General features: G+C 44.2%; 2 protein-coding genes across 8 annotated transcripts in view; one reads left to right on the forward strand and one right to left on the reverse strand.

The window, feature by feature from the left end:
* VMP1 (vacuole membrane protein 1) overlaps positions 1-17,538 on the reverse strand; it is a 67,242-nt gene extending 49,704 nt beyond the window's left edge. For 2 of the 5 annotated variants that reach the window (XM_086624417.1, XM_086624414.1), the window contains exons 1-6: positions 17,499-17,533; positions 13,031-13,162; positions 8,693-8,794; positions 5,496-5,625; positions 3,025-3,115; positions 1,050-1,160 (exon numbers count right to left, since the gene is read on the reverse strand). In XM_086624417.1, coding sequence (XP_086480543.1) covers positions 1,050-1,160; positions 3,025-3,115; positions 5,496-5,625; positions 8,693-8,768 — 408 coding nt within the window. In that variant the 5' untranslated portion in view covers positions 8,769-8,794; positions 13,031-13,162; positions 17,499-17,533. Of the gene's footprint in view, positions 1-1,049; positions 1,161-3,024; positions 3,116-5,495; positions 5,626-6,039; positions 6,083-6,531; positions 6,535-8,692; positions 8,795-13,030; positions 13,163-17,498 lie in introns of those variants that run through there. The other 3 variants (XM_086624416.1, XM_086624415.1, XM_086624418.1) reach the window with 3 other exon arrangements.
* Positions 17,539-17,699: 161 nt separating this feature from the next.
* Positions 17,700-18,877, forward strand: PTRH2 (peptidyl-tRNA hydrolase 2). 3 transcript variants are annotated; one of them, XM_086624771.1, is made up of 2 exons: positions 17,700-17,722; positions 18,218-18,877. In XM_086624771.1, exon 2 carries the CDS (start codon positions 18,237-18,239, stop codon positions 18,753-18,755), a length of 519 nt encoding a protein of 172 aa, XP_086480897.1. In that variant the 5' UTR covers positions 17,700-17,722; positions 18,218-18,236; the 3' UTR covers positions 18,756-18,877. The 3 variants fall into 3 exon arrangements, with proteins under 3 accessions (XP_086480897.1, XP_086480899.1, XP_086480898.1); XM_086624773.1 differs by lacking the exon at positions 17,700-17,722 and adding an exon at positions 17,958-17,976; XM_086624772.1 differs by lacking the exon at positions 17,700-17,722 and adding an exon at positions 18,044-18,100.
* The last annotated feature ends 1,503 nt before the right edge of the window (positions 18,878-20,380 follow it).

Raw genomic sequence — 20,380 nt, forward strand, 5'->3', positions numbered from 1 at the left:
CCTAAGCACTATTCGGCGTTACATAAAAATGTTTAAACACTTTCATCGGCTTTACTGCATTTCCATTTCCCATCATTTAGACTGACAGCAATATTTTTGTCTAAAGGCTATGCATGCATAAACTTGTTTTTGTTTAGCAATAGTTTCCTTTCTCCTGTACTTTCTGCGTCCAGAGTCTTTAGGAGAGAAGCTACACCAAGAGTAAGTCTAAGACTACTGCAAACGCAGCCCATAGAGATGCCATTCCATCTAACAGGCATTGCCCTGCTGTGTGGAAAAGCATGAGTTTCTTGTTTCTTGTAGTGTTTTCTGTGTTATTGTTAATGATTAAAGCAGTTCTGAAAGTAAACATCTGTAATTGTTCCAGATACAAGATGACATTTGTTGCATAAACTGGTTTTAATTATTTTGTGGCCATGAATCCTTTTCTTAAATCCAGGACAGTGGTTTCATAAACAAGGAACTAATCCAATGGCCAAAAGCAAAACACACCCAAACATTTCCCTAACTTTCCTAGCTAACTTGAAATAAACAACATCATACAAATTTTCAGAACAAGAGATATTATTTTATCTTTGTAGACAAACATTTTTCTTGCTATTATTTTCAAAGCAAAATTAAAACAGACTGAACTTCAAAATAGCTGCCTGTTTCAGTGGTTTCAGCTAGAAAAAATGATCATTTTAAGTACTAAAAGAAAGAGTATGATGAAAAAAATTAAATGGAAACATTTGAGCTGCACACACTAGAAAACGTTTCATTTAGATTAGGAAATTAGAGGACAGAGCGTTGCAGATTTTGACTCATTGTTTCTAAGTGAGGATTAACAGCAGGCTAATACCTTCAGTTCAACAAACACATGGCATATAAACTACAAAACAAGGTTATACAGTATAGAATATGAGTAGCATTCACCAGAGCACAGAAGCATTACACCAAGTATTTATTTTCCTTCAGAATTTCTTATATATTCTTTATTCTCAGATTTAAAAATATGCAACAATTAGAATACTTGATTGAGAAAGAACATGGTATGGAAATATCCTTACCAAATAGAGCAGAAAGGTGTGGAGACCTGTTCCAAGTCCAACAGAGGACAGAATGCCTAATCCTACCCAGTAGGCACACCAGAAGAACTTTTTCTCCATATACCGCACATACTGAAAAAGAAAAGTCACAAAAAGAGGAGAAAAAAACACAACACAAAAAACCCCAAGAATGGCAATATCTCTTAGGGGAGAAAGTTAAAGCTACAAACTAACACAAAAGTCATGTGGATAACTGAAGTAGAATCCTAGATACTTCTATTTGCAATTTATTACAATTACAGCAGAGACACGTACAGAAAACAGCACACTCCGGAAAGAAAAGCCCACATGCTTTAGAATCAGCAAGTTTCCAAGGAGACAGATGAAAAATTCAGGTTCGATAGTAGGGGTTTGAAAATCAGAACAGGCATACCAGGTGTGAGAGTGAGCAGCAAGCCCCAGACAGTGTCTACTGGAGCCCAAGCAGCAAGCACACAACTGGGGAACTGCCTGAACGGATTAAACAAAGGAACGGAATTAGCTGCACTCCCGGTTACTCTGTTGAATGCTTTATCTTGGACCAGTGAGTAACCAGGTTTGTTACTTTTAAGAAAAGACTAAAATGTTGGCTGCGTGTTGCACACGTAACTGGGGGGATATGAGACAGTCTCAGCAAATTCTGGACATAAAAAGTCCAGTTGGGTACACGGGAGAAACGGGAATCTCCCTCTCACTGCCAGGAGAGCAATACTAAGAGGATGAGCCAGGCCATCAACTTGTCTGTACCACAGCCTCATGAAGAGGTGCCATTTCATACCACCCACGGACCGACAGCACCAAGATGAAGTTTACCAGTCTTAACCAGGCTTCAGCCTCTCAGGGTGTAAGAAGGTCCTGAAAAACGCCATGTGCCTCATCGCCAGCTTCTAAGAGCCATCTAGTGGCAAATGTGGAGTGCACCAAGCTCTGGCCATGCTGACACGGCCACCAACCAGGGCAGTTTTTAATGAAGCAGGTATTTGTCCATCAGGAACAGGCCACCGATTTACCACCTACCCACTTGCTCTGCAGGTAAGTGCAGGTCTCAAGCACGGGACTGAGCGAGCGAGAACACGATGAGCTGAAGCAACTCACTTCACTGCATTTCAAGACCCGTCCTGGGAAGTCAGGACTCCTGTTCCAGACCTGCGTGTCCCTCAGGCAGCCAGTGACACAGCACAGCAGTACGGAGGTAAGCAAGTTCTCTGAAACTGGGAACCTGCTGATTTCAGAGTCAGAGTGGCAGGAGGATTCAGCTGCACAAGGACATGCACTGCAGGGATTAAAAGGGCTGTCTGCCCTCAGGGCAAATCTGAAACTCAAGGAGAAATGGGGAGGGAAAAGGCGTAAACACCACCATCACCTTATGCTTAAGCAATAGCTTACGCTCCAAGTGGTGCAAAAGCATCAGTCTCCATGTACTCCAAAGAACAAAAAAGTTTTTAAAGTGGCCATTTTAAAACAATGGGGTATTGGAAGCATCGCAGGGCCAGATTAGAACCATAAAACCATTCTGTGCCTAGATGCCTATTCTAACATGGGATAGGGGTCAGGAGACCCTTCTATAGCAGAAGTAACATTTTTTGTGAGTCACGAAGTTCCATCACGACTCAGTTTAAGAGCTCATACCACTGTTAAAAGCTGGTTAACAGCAGATGTGAAGGAGTGCTGCAGAATCCGAGGTGTGCTTATTCAGGAACAGATGAGAAGTGGAACACCTACAGATGCAACAGAATAGACCAAGCAATAGAGCTGATCATTCTGCATCTCTAAAATGCAACTCATCCAGACACAACAGAGAGGAGTCATGACATGAGAAACAAATATCCTTAGCGAGCAGGAGTTCAAAAGCTACATTACAATTTCATGAAGACCCCATTCAATTCCCAGTACATCTACGTTAGCACAGGGACAGGAAGTATTAGTCACTAAGGAAAGTAACTTGAAAACCTCATACCTGTTGATGTGTTCCTTCAATGTAATACGTAGCTGTAAGCACTGCAAGCATCAGTAAAAATGACACCAAGATACTTCGCCGATGCCACAATCTTAAAAGACAAATGGCAATTAGGGTTTTTCATAATTGAGCACGCATTTCAAACTAACTTAGCCCTATAGACTGGGTCTGTGTGGAGGTAGTGGCGACAGTGGCAGCTGAAAAGTTTGCTATTATAAAAGCATAAACCTCCCAAGAAAATATCTGGGGAGCCTTTATTCTTTATGGAAAGATCTCTACTTCACTGTCAAGTGAGATCAAAGTTCAGCCATGCATGTTCTTTTTCAAATAAAGAAAAACAAAATAACTGTCTGAAAACAAACGCAATCTGAAAACAAATATTCAGCTTCTGCAGCCAAGACAGTCTCAAACACCACCCATGGTTAAGCAGAGTGCACTGGCTCTGGGCAAGGGATGAGCTGGGGGTGGAATACAGACGGGCGAATTTCAAACTGAGTGCTGGTGGGCAGAATCACAGCAACAGCAAGAGCAACAAATCTTTAGACTACTTTGGTTCTCCATATCTGTTGAAATTAATATCACTTTTAACAGCTCAAAGTTTAATAAATACATTTTAGCTAATTATGAAGCATTAGGAAGCTACCACAGTAAGGGGAGAAAAGCGTTTTCCTAAGTAATTTGATACCAAATTAGTTTTGAGTCTGTTTAGTTTTACATACACATTCTGCTTGATGTGTATGTGGCCACACACAGTAGATTAGCAAGCACATTTATTATTTTCTCGGAAACACTATTATATTGTCACCTGATGATATAAAAAAGCAAGTGCTAGCATCACTTAATCTCAGACATGAAATAGCAAACTATGAACGGAACTTATCTATTTAGGTAGAAAAAGACAGAAACATGAGATGTGTTACACAGGAAAACAGCCACAAATGTTTCATATTAAGCAAGCAGAAAAAAGTCACTCTAATTTTAAAATAATTTGTGCTGCTTATATTAGTATGAGAATTGGATTTTCAAGTGATTATGATTTAAATCACAACTTACTCAACTGGAACACAGGATGTCATTAAGAGTCAATCTGAGGTCTCAACTTAATAGCTTATAATAGTTTTATTTTCTGTAAAGATACTGTCATGCTAGTGTTAGACAACATAGATGTGCTGCACGACAGGATGCAAGTGCTATCTGTAACAGAACCTGATGTCTAGGAAGCCAGGTAATATAAAACCTGGCTTTAATATAAAACCTCAAATGTTATTTCTGCTGAGTTCAAACAAACGCTTGGAGTTTGTCAGAAACGGCTAACAAGACCCGATAAAACAGTTCTCAAACAATTCCCAACGATAACTGAAAGGATGCACATAGTACACCGAGTAGGTTTGAGGGTTGATTTTTCTTGGAGGGAGGGTGCGAGTGTGGTACGTAAAAGGGGATTATGACTACACTACACAAACCTGGTATTTTTCAAACAAATCCTTTCAGAAGATCAAATGGAAAACACAAGTTTCTCCCAGGGGATATTACATGTCAAGCCCCTTGAGTCTAGCCCAGAAGGACCGACAAACACAGCCCGCTGTCACCAACCTCAGCTCACTCTGCAGAGGAGCAGTCCAACAGCTAGGGTCACCCAAGGTGATATCAGATCTTATCTTCTGACTGGGAAAACGATCGAAAACTCAATCCCAAACAGGAGAGATTCCAGTTACGAACACAAGTACTAGGATGGCTGCTATTCTTGCCTTTTTCAGCTGTCAGTTTTACTCACATTTGCCTTTTGGCACTCCAAACCCTCTCAAGCTTAGTGCATTAAGAAATAGCTACGCATTTCAGCATTACTGGGGGATATTAGGACTGCTACTTGCAAACTTTCTAACTGGAATAAAACCTCGTTTTACCTAGTGTGTAAATAATGCCCAAGGAAAGTGCTTTGAATCCATTGTTTCCTGCTGTGAAAGCGGCCATGTAGCTTAGAAGCAAAGTCCTCTTTGCCTGTGCAATGTCGTAAACATCTCCGCAAGTTCCATGTAACCCTGAACCCTGCCCTAGCTGAGCTATTTGAAGATCATTCAGCGATATTAACACATACATTAATAGATCAACACTTAACACTGCAGTTGTAAGTACAATATTTCTCGCCTTAAGGATCCCTAAGCACTGTCCCACTCCTTCAAAGTGGAATATTCTACTCTTTAGAAAGGAATCTTGCCATTTTCTTCCACTGACACCTTACTGTATTTACACTTATGTAATTTAGATAGAAGGTCTGGGTACACAGCTAGAAGTGTGGTATGTTCCAAAATAGCCACCTTGAAGGTACAAAAATAAATATGTTTTTTGAAAGAAGGATTTAAAAGTTGTGAATCATCAGGGAAAGTGAGAAAGCGAGATGTCAGAACGACCTACTGAATCAGAGCATGGGTTTCCCCAGAATGCTTAGCAGAAGTTAAAGAAATGATCTTTACTTTATGGTCCATTCCTTCACGTTTATTAGAGTTTCCAGGAAAAAATACTGCAAGGTAATAAGCGGTTGTCTCCACAGTACAATATTCAACCTCTCTTCTCGGTCCCTTCGCTTCCGTTCACTCAACGAATCTGCAAATGAAAAGCAGCAGAAATGTAAAAGCACAGGCTGACAGTCCAGATTCTATCCCACCCAAAAGGATACTGACTTTTTTTTTTTTTGCTTTGTTAGGAAGTTAATGTGAGATCCCAATCATCTTTTCTACTCATGACAAAGCATTTGCTCCAAGGGCATCAGAAATCAGGGGACCTTCGGCAAAGGAAATAAGGTGGCTTTTTTCCTCCACATAGCTGAGAACCATTCAAGAATTTAAGTGGACCAGGGTGCAAGAAGTGCCATATCTCTTAACATTTAGGCAAAGAACTGCACTACTAGTTACAAACCAGCTAGTACGTTATGTTGAACACGAATCTATCACCCACTACAGAGACCACGTTTCACTTTGAACACTTGAGTTTGGTTCTCTTCCAAAGCTATTCTCAGACCTCTCCAATCGAACCAGATTGAGTTACACGTGCTCTTTATACACTTCAGTCACCGTGTAACTGGATAACAGCATCTCCCCTCCCAGTCAGGATCCTCAGGCTATGATGAGCCTTGCCATCCTGTTCAGCGCCTCCAAAACAAGCCCAGCAAACAGCAAGTGATCCCAGGAAAAGGACCTGCTTCTGTACCACAGTCCTTCGCTGGACCGATGCTATCTATACATTTGGTTGCTTTTAACTGCAGTGATTTGGTTACAACACAGAGCTTGAAGCATCAGTCACTGTGCACTACCACACAGCTACAGAAGAAAGGTTCTTCTAACTGATGTTTTATTTTGCACCTACAACACAGTCAAAGATTAATAAAAACCCTGGCTATTTTTTTTATGAGAATGGCTTGTTCAAAGGCTGTCAAGCTAATGAGCAGTAATAATTCTGAAATAAGAGAAAAAAATAACATCACAAAATAATGGAAAAGTACACAAAAATAACTCTCTATCCAAACTGACACAAACTTGTTTAAACATCACTTACTACACAAAATCAAAACACAAGTATTCTGTTTTGCATACATTTAGAGCATTGTAATAATATTCATAAGTTTTCAATTTGTAAAATGCTGTTGCATTTAAAATATTAATCTAATCTGAATCCCCAGCATATTGTAACCCAAGATGTATTATTTCAGTCCTATTGCAGTAATTGAAACATGCTGCCTTATCAGATGCTAATATTTACATAGAAATAACATACCTCATTAGCCACATAGCCCATTTAATCTCATATTCTTTAGCTGTAAGCATCAGTTGCTTCAGATGAACTAACAGAAATGGCAAATACTGGATAACACCCACATTCCCTCAGAGTTACAGAATGATTTAAGCCTTTAACCAAAAGCTTTTGATTTGTTCCATACATACACACATACAGCTCCTCTTTAAATCTTGCTGCATTCATTGCTTCAAGAATTTCTATTCTCTATTTTTTTCACTTAATAATGTCTAATAAAAATGGTTCAATCTTGGGTTTTATGACCTTTTTTTTAGTAAAGGTCAAAAGACAATAGTGTAAGACTGCATACGACTTGAGAAATCACTTGGTTACAAAACTTAATTAAATATGGAACTGGCACATTGATAACTGACAGGAAACGAACCAAGATGATTATAATTTATATGCTATACTACACAGCACAGATAATCCAGTGACACAAGGCTCTTCATTAAATGTTCTCGGGGTACTTTTCATGAGCCCTAAACATTAACCCAAGCCTACTTCAGATATACCAGTAGGAAAAACAGAGGTGAGGCAGGAGACCAAGTAGTTAACTGTTTTGTTAGTAATTCATCACTGAAACTGATAAATTATAGTGAAGCTAAATGGCAACAGAAAAGCTAGAAATTGGGAGACTAATAACTGGATTTCTCCCAGAGTAAACTAGATTTTTATTACCAAGTACTAACTTTTCAGTGCCAAAGGGTGGGGCTGTATAGCCTGACTTCTACAGCCAGATATTTGCCAGCACAATTTATTTTTTTAGCTCAGTCCTGTTACAGCCCCTGTTAGTACCCAAGTCAGCTTTATAGGGCTCATGCATAGAATCATGGAATCATCTGGTTGGAAGAGACCTTCAAGATCATCGAATCCAACCATTCACCCTGCACTGTCAGGGTCCCTAAACCATGTTGCTCAACACCAAATCCACACGGATTTTAAACACCTCCAGGGATGGGGACTCCACCACGTCCCTGGGCAGCCCGTTCCAATACTTCACAACCCTCTCTGTTAAGAAATTTTTCCTGATATCTAACCTAAATTTCCCATGGCGTAACTTAAGGCCATTCCCTCTCGTCCTGTCATTCATAACGTGGGAGAAGAGACCAACCCCCATCTCCCTACAACTTCCTTTCAGGTAATTGTAGAGAGTGATAAGGTCCCCCCTGAGCCTCCTCTTCTCCAGACTGACCAGTCCCAGCTCCCTCAGCTGCTCCTCATAGGACAAGTTCTCCAAACCCTTTACTGGTTTTGTTGCCCTTCTCTGAACCCGCTCCAGCACCTCAACGTCCTTCTTGAAGTGAGAGGCCCAAAACTGGACACAGTACTCCAGGTGTGGCCTCACCATTGCTGAGTACAGGACAATCACTTCCCTGCTCCTGCTGGCCACACTGTTTCTGATGCATGCCAGGATTCCGTTGGCTTTCTTGGCTGCTTGGGCACACTGCTGGCTCATGTTCAATCGGCTGCCGACCAGCAACCCCAGGTCCTTCTCTGCTGTGCAGCTTTCCAGCCACACTTCCCCAAGCCTGGAGCGCTGCAGGGGGTTGTTGTGGCCCAAGTGCAGGACCCGGCACTTGGTCTTGTTGAATTTCATACATATACATATGAACTACAGGATAAAAACTCTGGAGGGAGGAAAGGGTGTAAGAGAAAACTGAATGGAAATACACAGCATAAAACTACAGTTTTACAATACATAAATTTTCTAGACTTGAGATTTAGAGATGACTAAAGTTTTCAAGATTGATTTGGGCATTGAGGCCCTTTGCATTATCTGGGCACAAAGTGCACCAACACAAATTCTCCTGGAGTATCACGCTGGCCATTTCACACACCAAGCTGACCAGCAGGGAGCATTAAGTCATGTTCCACCTACCTGTAAAGTTTCCATTGTGCTGTTCTTTGATCATTCCTATGCGTCTCTGGTCACAATCTGTTCCATTCTCTGCCATTTCATAGATCAGTCACGTATGGGGATCTAAAAGCAGAACGAAAACAAAACCGTAACGTCTCCATTTCTGGTTAAGACGACTCCATCTACTCCAGGGTCAAAGCATACAGGCAAACATCCAGCAGTTCTCCAAATCCAAATCACAGCTATCCTGCATTACACCATTAAAAAGGAGAAAATGATTACAATTCCCACAAAGGCAAAGATTAAAGCATTTCCACCTACATAAATCTAAATTTTTCACTTAAATGACAAAAATCCCTCACTTCTAACAACAGAACAAAAGCTTGTTAAACAAACCCTTCTACTCATCAGCCCACTGTTTGGGCTCCAGAAGCAGCAGAGCTTCATACAAACCTCAGTTCAATTCTGAGAGAGGTGCTTAAGATTTGATTCTCGTATTAGAAAGCATCTGTTCTGGCACTGAGCTACTGGGTCCTTAGTATGCAAGTAGACCTCAAAAACCTCGCAGCCTGAAAAAATAGCCCTGAATATGGTAACTAAGATACAGAACTGCATCTCATGTTTTACACAGTCTAATAGCTCTAAACCAGAAAAGGCAAACTCTTCAATGAAATGAAAAGCTTTTCTCAAAAGCGTGCATTCTGTCTGCTAGTTTAGCCTCTCTAGTGAGATCAGCCTTAAAGAGTGCAAAAGAACAGCTGTGGTTTTCCTTATCCAGGAGAGTAAATGGTGCAATAACTGGAAGGCAGCATAAATCAGAATGTTGCAAGAGCTTTTTTTTTTTTTCTTTCTTCCTTAAAACAAAAAACAACACAAACCATAAAACTGAAAAGCTGACAATTCTTATGCAATCAAACACAAAGTAGCTGGTCAGACTCTTTGCTTTAAAACCCTCTCTGGCAGAGAGAAAACAGTTTCTGGAATTTTATTTTGGAAAAAGAGCCCTACGAAGCTGAAGTATCCTCCCTGTATGCAAACATGATTTACAGGTTTTGATATGCTGCCTTCGTTGGAAAGTAGTGCAATATTAAAATGACAGTTATATAAAACTGTCTAGTGGAGGAAATTAAGGTTTTACAGAAAAAATACTTCCCCTTTGATTTATGTCAGGCTTAAGAGCAAAGCAGCAACTCAGGTTTGGTAAACAGGAGTGAAATTGCCCCTTTGATTCAGATGGCAATAATTTTGTCAATCTTCTCAACAAAATGTTACAAGATTTCAGATACTGTATTTATCTAATATTTCCAGGGTTTTGCAAGTCAGTTTTAGATAGATTATTTTCTAAACAGGTACAATCCTTGTGCATTACTTGTAATACAGATAAAACAGCTACTGGAATGTGATTATTAAAGGGGTTTTACATAAAACCTAATAGTCAAAAGCATCAAGGTCTCAGGAAGGAGTCCTTCCTCCAACAGCTCTTTCCTGAAATGAAATGCACAGAAATAGAAATTTATCTAGTTAAACAAGCTAGCAGAAGCTAGTCTCTTGTATGTCGCAGTTTTTATTCATCGAAACTTGGGCCCCAGAATACCCAAACCACCAAGAAAATCAATCCAACAGCCTTGCAGAAGCTTGCTTCTGAAAATGCTGAAGGGCTGGTAGTCAGCCAAGGACAGAGGCCTGACCTGCTGCAGCAAGAGCTCGACAGCATCACTCTGCAGTCACTGGCAACCACAGGCTTGCTCCAAACTGCTGGTCAAACCCCAGAGAACTGGGAACCTCCTTCTCTCCTCAGATCGGTTTGGGAGCAGCCTGACACTCTGCAAGTCAGGGGAGCTACACCAGGACTTAGTGGAGGATAACTGGCCAGTTGCTACGGCAACACAAGGATCAAATGTTTGGCCATCTCCCGATTTCATTCCAACAGCGAGTCCTTGTAGATGGTGGATGTTTTGTTGCTGCTGACTGCACTTGCTAGGGGTGCTCTTTTTATAGATATAATTACATATTTATGTACATATACAATATAAGCTCATATACACACATACATATGTACATCACACACACTTTACACACGTTTACACTCACAAAGCTCAAATTGCAGAGGGCAATATTTGAATTGGGCACCCACAGTTAGAAAGCCTGATGGCTACAGGAAGCTGCTCAGCAAGCAAAAGCCATCAGAGTCACTCTGTACACAGCCACACAAAAAAAACCCACGTTCTGGTTTAGGGAACTTCAGCCACATTTTGTTGGCTCAAATATAACAAACATTAAAACAAACCAAAAAAAAAACTTCAGAGGAAGCCACATGTTCCTCGTTTTGAAATTCATCTTTTTCCCTTGCGCGAATCCAGCCTTCAATTGGTCTGGTCTCTGCTCTTAGCTTAATTACATTCCAAGAAAGTTAATTTACTGTGATACAAACTGCTCTCTGTGTTTGATGCTAAAACCTAGGTGGTGCACAGCACTCCCTCTCCTGAATTCCATGGCAATCCGTTAAACATCTTGCTGGCACACAAAAATCATCAGTCTCTAGGGATCTCAGGTGCATTGTTACGCCCATATCACAGCTTTCACAAGCTCAACTAGCAGAGCCAGTTTTACCCTGCCTGCTTGGAAAGGCACTAATCTGGGATTAGCTTTGCATAACACTACCTCAAGCACACAAGTCAACATTTACAGTGAAGCAGATAAATAATCCCCTCACACACTGCTGTAGGGTGAATATTTGTCTTAAAGTTCAACACTCTGCAGAAAAGCTCTGAAACTTGTATTTAAGAATCCAGTTGACTAGGAGATTCGATACCTATTACATGGCAAGTCCGAACGGGCTGCAATTCAGAAGCCAAACCCTTACTGGTTTCCTTGGTTTACCAAAGTCTAATTACACTTAAAGCATCTTAGCACAAGGAACTGGAGGATGTGCATCCAGAAGGCTCAGCACTCTGATCTCTTGCTCTGTTTGATGCCTGTTAGAATCACTACTCCTGCACTAATGTCTCCCCCCATGGAGATTAACTGGAGTGGGAGACTGACCCAAAATGGAGTCACCCTTCACTAACTGAGTCCACATCCTCAAGTCTACACCAAATCCATGACAGCTCACCACAAAAAATTAAATTTCATCTGCTAAACAGAACTTCACTTCTTATGGATGCTGAAAAAGACAGAGTCCATATCTAAAAATAAATTTGCCTAATACATTAATGAGCAGTTACCAGTAAACATAAAAATAAACTACTTAAAAGAGTGAGAAAAACAACTTTGAACAGTTTTTGTATCGGAGTCGCTTAGATCATTTGTTAAGAGTTGTGCTCACACAAGAACTTCTTTGTAGGGCTGAACAAATAGCCCACAATACACTATTCAGCTTTAGTGCAACCCATAACATTGAGCATAAAAAGACAATTCTTGCCAGTCAAAATGTAAACTGGTCAACAGAAGGGGCTCCTGTATAACTGTGACTGGCACTTCACAGCATAAGTGAGACAAAGCATAACAAGCTATTAGAGCACGAGAACATAACAAAATCAGGCACTGCAACCTCTACGCTCCCTAATCAGAGAAAAGGACAAAAGTCTTTTCTTTCTGCAGCTCTGGGGAGGCTGCTGAAGCACCCAAGTCTTGGGTGCACTTACGTAAAAGGAAACGGTTTAAGACAAGGCGGTTGCGTTCTTGCACTCTGACTTGGAAGAGCAGAATGTGGACTCACCAAGGATTTTCTGAGGACTCTTTTCCAATGTGCTGGAACAACAAGGAAGCTGTTAAACTATTTTAATGATCTCACTGCCTTCCCATGCATTGTTTGAATCGCTAATTCTTACCACCTCTTACTTAATAGGACACTGGAACCCTGACTCTCATCTCCAAAGTTACTTGTCACAGCGCTGCTAGAGCCAGACTTATAGCTTAGACTGTTTTTTGCTGATGTTTCCTCCCAGCCACCGTAGCAACACACCATTTCAGTCTTTTGTCATTTCTTGTATTTTAACCCACATGCTCTGATCCTACCAGTATCCTGCTGCTCACCTCTCCTCAACTTTTCTGAAAACCATTCCTTCTGTATCTACATCACTTTTTCAGTTACAATAAAGAGAACAAAAGATTAAAAACCAGACTATCACAGGTGGATAAGTAATTGCACTAAACTAAGCGTGTTACACATTTGTAATACGGCTTTGTGTCAGTCATCAAATGCTCCACATCGGCAACAATTTACACAGGGAATAAGTTAAGAGTTTCTTGGCAAAGTAACAGTTTGGAGAGCCTTTTCCCTTGAAAGTCCAAGACTGCCTGCCCACGAACACCTTTAGGTAAAGGAGGAGATCAGTCTTGAAGTGAAACATTACATACCCTTTCAGCTCCGTGCAACTATGTCACTCTTCACTATTTCTTCTGTATTTGAAGCCAGTGGAATAGTCACCTACGTCCTCAGCTCTGCAGACATTCAAGACCAAAGCGACTGCTCTTCCAAACCTTCCGCCCCTACAGAGTAAGATAATACTGTTCACCATGTGACACAAAACTGACACAGCCCATAACCTGAAGGTTAATAACTTTCCTAAAGATGACAGAAAACAGAAAAAGCAACTGCTTGATTTTTTCCAGTCCTTTAACACTCATGGGAAGCATTCAATTAAAACAAATTAGGACACATCTGAAAGACGTTCAAAATCTTCATAGATTTAGCCATAATAGGTTACTTTGATACGAATGCATTTATTCCCATACTAAAAATGTTGTGCTAACTAAAATAGTTTAATGCCTCAAAGGAAAAGTAATTCAGTTAAAGACCACAGGTTTCCATTTTGTGGGTCATGCCTCTGTACACCAGACCTATTTTCCACTTCCTAGCCAAATACCACTTCAAAACAATTTAGAGTTAAAATTTCCATTTTTCCAAAAAGACTTTGGGACATCTTTTAGGAAAGAATGATTTAATATTGTTGTAACACGAGTTTCAGGAATGCTGCACTTTTTTTTTTTTTTGAGGTTACTAAAAGTTCTGTCCCTGCCGTTAAGGCTGCAGGTATTAAACTGCTCTCTCTGGTGGATTTTCTCAGGTGAAATGCGAATATTGACGGTTATCTGCGTAGATCCAGCTGTACAATCAGGTGCTATAATAATACGGTAGAGTCAATGCAGGATGTATAGATGAAAAGCCACGGAAGATGGTGGGAAAGACAAAATTCAGGTTGTTCAGGTCTTTGCAGTGATGAAACTTGCGAAAAAAAAACCACAAAAGAAAGGAAAATGGAATAAATGGGAACGTGAACACTATCAGCGTAGCATCTCATGCTACAGCGCAGCTCACAGATCAGTTCTGCCCCTTATGCTGGCAGGGAGCAGCAAGCCTGGGATGCAGATCACAGCTTACGGAATGAGACTGCTCCTCTGCTGCCTGGCATAATACTGACTGGCTGCTGGGAAAACCACTCAAGGTTATGAGAGAGGGTGAAACATGCTGCTGAGAGTGACCTGACGAGATCACAGGAGACCTCCTTAGTGTTACTGCTGTGCTGCTACTCTAACTCCAGTTTCCCAAGGGCTCAGCTCAACTACATCCAGGTTTTGAATGAAAGAATATTATCTGGACAGGACATACCACCGTACTTCATGTCCTCTCCCAAACAGGGATTCAGTGACAAGTCCTACCACTGCACTCATCAGTGCCACAATAACATACCTCTTGGGGAGAGCAAGTCACATATGTCCAAGCAGCCCTTTCAGCAAAACTTGGAAAGACGGATACGAGAGAAAGGCTTTGGAGAGAGAAGCCACACAGCATTGGAAAAAAGAGCATAACTTAATATTCAGGTGACTAAACAGACACAGTATCTTTCACATCCTCGGTTCCAGAGGGCTCTACTGAAATCCACGCACAGGCTAGCTGCCAAGATGCTTGTCTCGCAGCCCTCAGACTGCACTCTGCACTCAGAAGGTGGCAGTCAAGCTTTCCGCCGCAAGCCTCCCTGAGCATCCAAAAGGAACAGAGGAAAGAGGTCACAGGAATTGTCACAAGATGACAACGCGTCCTGCAACAAACAGGCCTGCTAAAATTCGACCAGGAAAGAACAAAGACTTAGAAACGTAAGAAAATAAACCCAGCCTTAAGAATCACCACCTCTACTCCTCCAGCAGCTGGTGCAAAGCGCAGATTTGGTAGGAACTTTGCATTTATACTGTCTTGTAAGTGCTGGGAAACAGCTTCCCCACGAGATGCCTGAACCTGCCCAGCCATTATATCCAGTGCTGCCCCTGTAAGAGGAGGTACAGCCCAGACGAAAGGGAACGAACAGAAGCACCTAACAAACCCCACGGAAAACAGCAGCTGAAGTGTGCTCCTGAGACGACGCCTGCTGCTTTTCGTAGATGTTAACAGTCCTACCTGGAACCAATTCGGGTTACACCATGGCTGCCTTGGCCACTCAATGCGAATACACTGCCCATACCAGGTGAGTCACAGAGGTTAATTCTGAGCCTTGTAGGAGAGAAGAATATCCTTTTAACATTGTTTGAAAAACACTGAGGAACTGCCTGCCTCATTAATAACATCTTACTGCCTTCCTGGGTCCAGCTGGTCAGTACAACACCAAAACCAGCAAGTTACTGCCCCATGGCTAGAGTTGCAATCTGCTACAGAAGTACAAAAAGCTTAGTGTTGCAACAGTTTCAAGGTTGTGCCCTTCGTTCTGATGGAATACCAAAGTCCATCCAACTCAGCTTCTCCACAAGTAACAGAAGTTAAAGTTCTAACCTGCCTACAATACCAGTATGTCTCCCATCACCATTACACCAGAAAAAACAGCCTACCCCTACTACACATCAGGAGTAAAGACTTTCTTGTTTCCTTTTAGAAACAAAGCTTCTTAAGAAACAAGAGAAGATCTCAAAATACGCACTTAATTACACAGAACATTCTAAGGAGAGGTATTCACAAGATGTAGTCAGAAACAGTTATGACATTCAAAAGATATTCAAATAAAACCAGAGAAAAAAAGCTTTAAGGTGGAAATAGCGCAGGCGTTCCAGCTAAGAGGCTCGCTTCCAGTATACTCACTGGCAACCCCCATGGCAGGGGAGTTGGAACTAGGTGATCTTTGAGGTCCCTTCCAACCCAAACCATTCTGCGATTCTATGATTGCTACCACCCACTTAAAAGCTACCAAGTCTCCTCCTATCCTTTCCATAGAATTACAGCTACCATTGATTTCAGCTGTTCAGTAGGACAGGAAGCTCAGCTCAATTAATAAGTAGTGCTCACCTCCCATTGCACAACTGGAAACATGTTTTTTCAAACTCTCATCTGAAAACACGTGATGAAGCCATCATTACAACTGTCACTTATGACAAAAAAAGGAATAAATAAAAGTCCATCCCATGCTGCAGAAATAATGGATTGAAAGAAAGGGGGCTGACTTAATGAAGTCCATCTCAAAAGGCAACTTAATGCATTAAGAAGAGGTCATACACGCTATCATGAGGCAAGACGGTATAAAGCATGAGAACCCCCAATCAACCCATCTGGCAGGAACTGGGATTAAACAACCTTAGAAGAGCAGAAGTCTCAACATTAAAACAGTACCAAAAGCCACTGCTCAAACAAAATTCACATGCTCCAAGGCATGAAAGAGCAACATTACACCCTCTCACCTCATCAGAGACCTGTATTAACATCAACTAAACCAGGACACCCACTTGTTGGAAAGCACCACCTCACACGGCAGGGAAAACAGGGGCAGGAAAGAACCCTGAAGACATCTCATGCGTGCAGTTCAGAGTGAGTGACCTGGTTTCACAGCACTTTAGAGATAAACAGCCACTATCCAAATTATGACCCTTCCCTTGGCTCACCTAAACGCCTTGCCAAACACCTAAGAAGCCGAACTGGAACAAACCAGGAACCTTACCGCTTTGTTACCTCCTGCGGTCATGAGATGATACTGGCCAGAGGACTAAAAACCAGAAAAACCCATCTAGGTGCTTCCCTTCAACCAACGGACACGAGACGCAGAGTTCCCACGGATCGGGGCCGATCCCCCCAGGCCCCTCAGCCAACCCACGCGCGGCGCACAGAGCCGGCACGGTGCGGAGGCCGCAGGTACCACCCGGCCGGGAAAGCGCGACACGTTCCTACCGGAGAAGCGCACAACGACCATCGGTGCCGACTCTCGGCGGCAGCGGGACGGGTTTCTCCCTGTGCCATCAGGCGCCGGCCCTCGGGCCAAAGCGGGGCGGTTCTACCGTGCAGCTCCCGGGGCTCTGTCCCGAGCGGAGCCGGTCTCCAGCGGACCGAGTGAACGAGCCGCAGCACAGCTGTCGCCTCGAGCGACGGCGCCTTCCTCCCGCGCTGCCGGCGGCCAGGCATGGCTCCCTCCCCTCCCGCCCTCGCTCGGCCCGCGGTCGCCTCCCGGTTACCTCATCCGCAGCGCCCCCGGCGCGCCGGGCCTCTCCCGCCACTCCTCCGGGCGCCGGACTCGCACCGCACCGCGTGGGCCGCCGCTGGGTCACGGTGCCCGGAGACGCCGCCGCCCGCCGGCAGCTCTCCCGCCCCGTCCGCACGGAGCTGAGACGGGAACGGGGGCGCGACCCCGGGCCGGGGCGGCCGTGAGGGGAGAGGCCCCGGGGCGGGCGCGGAGGGGGCGGGATGGGGGAGGCGGGGCGGGGGGCGCTGAGGGGGCTGCGGCGCGGACCGCCGCCCACCGGGGAAGCCCCTGTAGAGACGGGCCGGGCCGGGCCGGGCCGAACCGGACCGAACCAAGCCGAGCTGAACCGAGCCGGACCGAGCCGAGCCGAGCGGGGCCCGCAGCGCCGCACTCACCACGCTCCGCGCCGGTAGCTCCCGCTGGGCCCGGGCCAACCCGGAAGTGAGGGCGGTGCCAAATCCGCCCCTCCCCGCCTACCGGCGCGCGTCACTTCCCGCGCGCCGCGCCGCCCGCCCCTCCCTCTCTCCTTGCGCGCCGCGGCCGGCGTCAGCCCGCCCCTCGCTGGTGGCGTCATCTCCGGGCGACGGCGGGGCGGCGGGGCCCGGTGGGCGCGTGGCAGGTACGTGGGGGCGGGGGGCGCCGCTGGCGGCCGCCGGTGCCTCCCGGAGGCTCGTTTCGCGCTCGGTCTTTGCCTCCTCCTTCCGTCAGGTCCAGCCGTGCCCGGTGCCGCCCTGCCCGGTGCGGTCGCACCCCCCGGGGGTCGCAGGCGGCTCCGCTCCCGCCGGGCAGCAGCCCTAAAGCGAATTTCGGGGGTTGACTTTAACCCTCCGCCATTTCACTGGTTCTCCCACCGGTTTTAGGTGTAACTTTCAGGTAATTTGCGATTTTTTTTTTTAGTTCTGCCTTCTGAGTTGTGCACCGTCACCGGTAGGTTGTGCGCCGTCACCGGGAAAGGAGACCGTGCACCGGGAAAGGTCTCTGGGCATCCCTTCCCCGGGTATGAAGGTGACACAGTTCTCTCTTTTTTGAGAAAAAGTTTGTCTCCAAATAACCAGGCGCAGCGTTACGAGCTGTGAAACGCTCCGTAAATTCTGTCTGTCCCTGTCTTTCGTAGCCAGCCTCCAAAATCCGTCATGGATTACCTCTCTCAGCCCGGTTTCCTCAGCGTCATCGCCGGAGTCGCGTGCGGAGTGTGCCTGGGATGGAGCATCCGCGGGAGACTTCTAAGGCAGCCCAGAGCCGGAATGACCGGACCTGCCAACCATCTGGGGAGCGAAGCCAACGTCATGGGAGAGTCTGGGGAGTTCAAGATGGTGCTGATTGTCCGCAACGATCTGAAGATGGGAAAGGGTAAAGTAGCAGCACAGTGCTCCCATGCTGCTGTTTCTGCCTACAAGCAAGTTCAAAGAAGAAATCCCGAGCTCCTGAAGCAGTGGGAGTACTGTGGACAACCTAAAGTGGTTCTCAGAGCTCCTGATGAAGAGACCCTGATCCAGCTCCTGGCTGAGGCTAAGCACCTCGGACTGACCGTGAGCCTGATACAAGACGCAGGTCGTACTCAGATAGCTCCAGGCTCCCGGACAGTCCTTGGTATTGGACCGGGACCGGCTGATGTAGTAGATAAAGTTTCTGGTCACCTGAAACTCTTCTAAACTGGGGACCAAAAAATCTGAATGCGTTGGTGTGTATCGGTGACGAAGGGATAAATGCCAAGTTTGGGAATTTTTCTCTATGTTCTCTCACTATAAATAAAGTGACCACGTTTTGTAAGAGATTTAAATTTGCAAATAATGAGTTTCTCTAGCTTCTGTGTTGTCTTCTAAGGTGGGAAGGAAAATGCTGGGCTCAGTGAAGTTGAGGAAAGCACATCTGGCAGAATTTTATGACCCGTAAGAAGGAAGCCAGTATATTTAAGACTTGTGCAATTGATTGAAGGTTTTGCACTTTGTCTGGTTTACTGGCTGAACAGAAGCATTAGCAAAGCTTAAGTGAATTTATTGCATGTGCTAAAAAATGACCGCTTCACCCTCTGTCTTACAAGAGTGGTTTTTGAGGAGATGTTTCTGCTTTCTTTAATGCAGAAAAGATGAGCTGCTGAAACAGTTAAAAATTATGTCGTACAGATGGGGGAGCTGCAGCCAACTTGCTGCACAGTTTCTAATAGAGTAAGTGATGCAAGATCTTGTAACTGGTATGAGACTGACCAAGTAAAACAGGCTTTGCAGCCCGGACCTTGAGAGCCAGTAAACAGCTGTAGGGAGAACCTGGGAGCTGTGCTCCTTTGTGGGTGAGTCTGTACAGCTACTGCACTTGCAGGAAGCTGCAAGCAGGTCAGCATGCCCGGTTTAGCCAAGGTGTAGGAAGTTATCCCACATATAAACAGCTTGTCATACAGGGACTACCTTAAATCCTGCTTTCCTGGGATTAACGGGTCCTTTTGGGTTTAAGGAAGCACTCAGTTACAGGTGTTACTGGACAGAGTTCAGAGCATGCTGGCTGGGGCTTGTGTGAATTCTACCCTTGCAGCTCCACTGTAGCTCTCTCACAAAGGCAAGTTTCTTGCACTTCGAATTAGGTGGAATTCCTATGAGTCAGTTTTACATGTTTTATTGGAATTCTGCTGTTGAACACATTTCTTTTACAGCCTCTCAGCCGTGTGTTCCAGCTGAGTATCTGAAATCTGTTGTAAAAGGGAGAACAGAAGGAATTGTCTCCGTCAGTCAAATTTACAGACCTAGGCAGAATGTCAGAGGGGTTGAAATGCAAGTGTAAGCAGGTGTAATAAACACAGAAAATGGAGACTTTTTATACTGCACCTCTTATTTAGGCATAATACTTTCTGAAGAGCGCTACTCACTGCAGACTTTTGCTCCAACATATTCTTGAACGAAGACCTAGAGCCTGTGGTGGGTTAAGCCCCCCTAGATGCCTGCTCCCACCCTTACACATGGAACTGCTGCAGTGCTCAGCTGACAGAATCACACAATACAACTGTGGAGTTCACAGGAGTGAGCTGGAAGGGGAATTCTGCCTCAGAGACGGAACCTGGCACTGAGGACAGCTCCTGGTTAAGAGACAGAAGCTTCTACAGCTCTCACAAATATGGCCAGGGCTGTAATACTCATTACACTGAAATATGACAGTATTCATGGAGAAACATTTAAGTCAATTTTATTTGAAGCTAAATATATTTAAGGCAACTTACATACCTAGAACATGATCTCAATTGAACTGACACACCCTACTACAATCCTAATGTATCATCTGGTCAAATATG

The sequence above is a fragment of the Tauraco erythrolophus genome, chromosome 21 (assembly GCF_009769465.1).
Source record: "Tauraco erythrolophus isolate bTauEry1 chromosome 21, bTauEry1.pri, whole genome shotgun sequence".
Classification (NCBI taxonomy): domain Eukaryota; kingdom Metazoa; phylum Chordata; class Aves; order Musophagiformes; family Musophagidae; genus Tauraco; species Tauraco erythrolophus.

Coding starts and splice junctions, on each gene's coding strand:
- PTRH2 (XM_086624771.1), top strand. CDS start 18,237: ATGGATTACCTCTCTCAGCCCGGTTTCCTCAGCGTCATCGCCGGAGTC.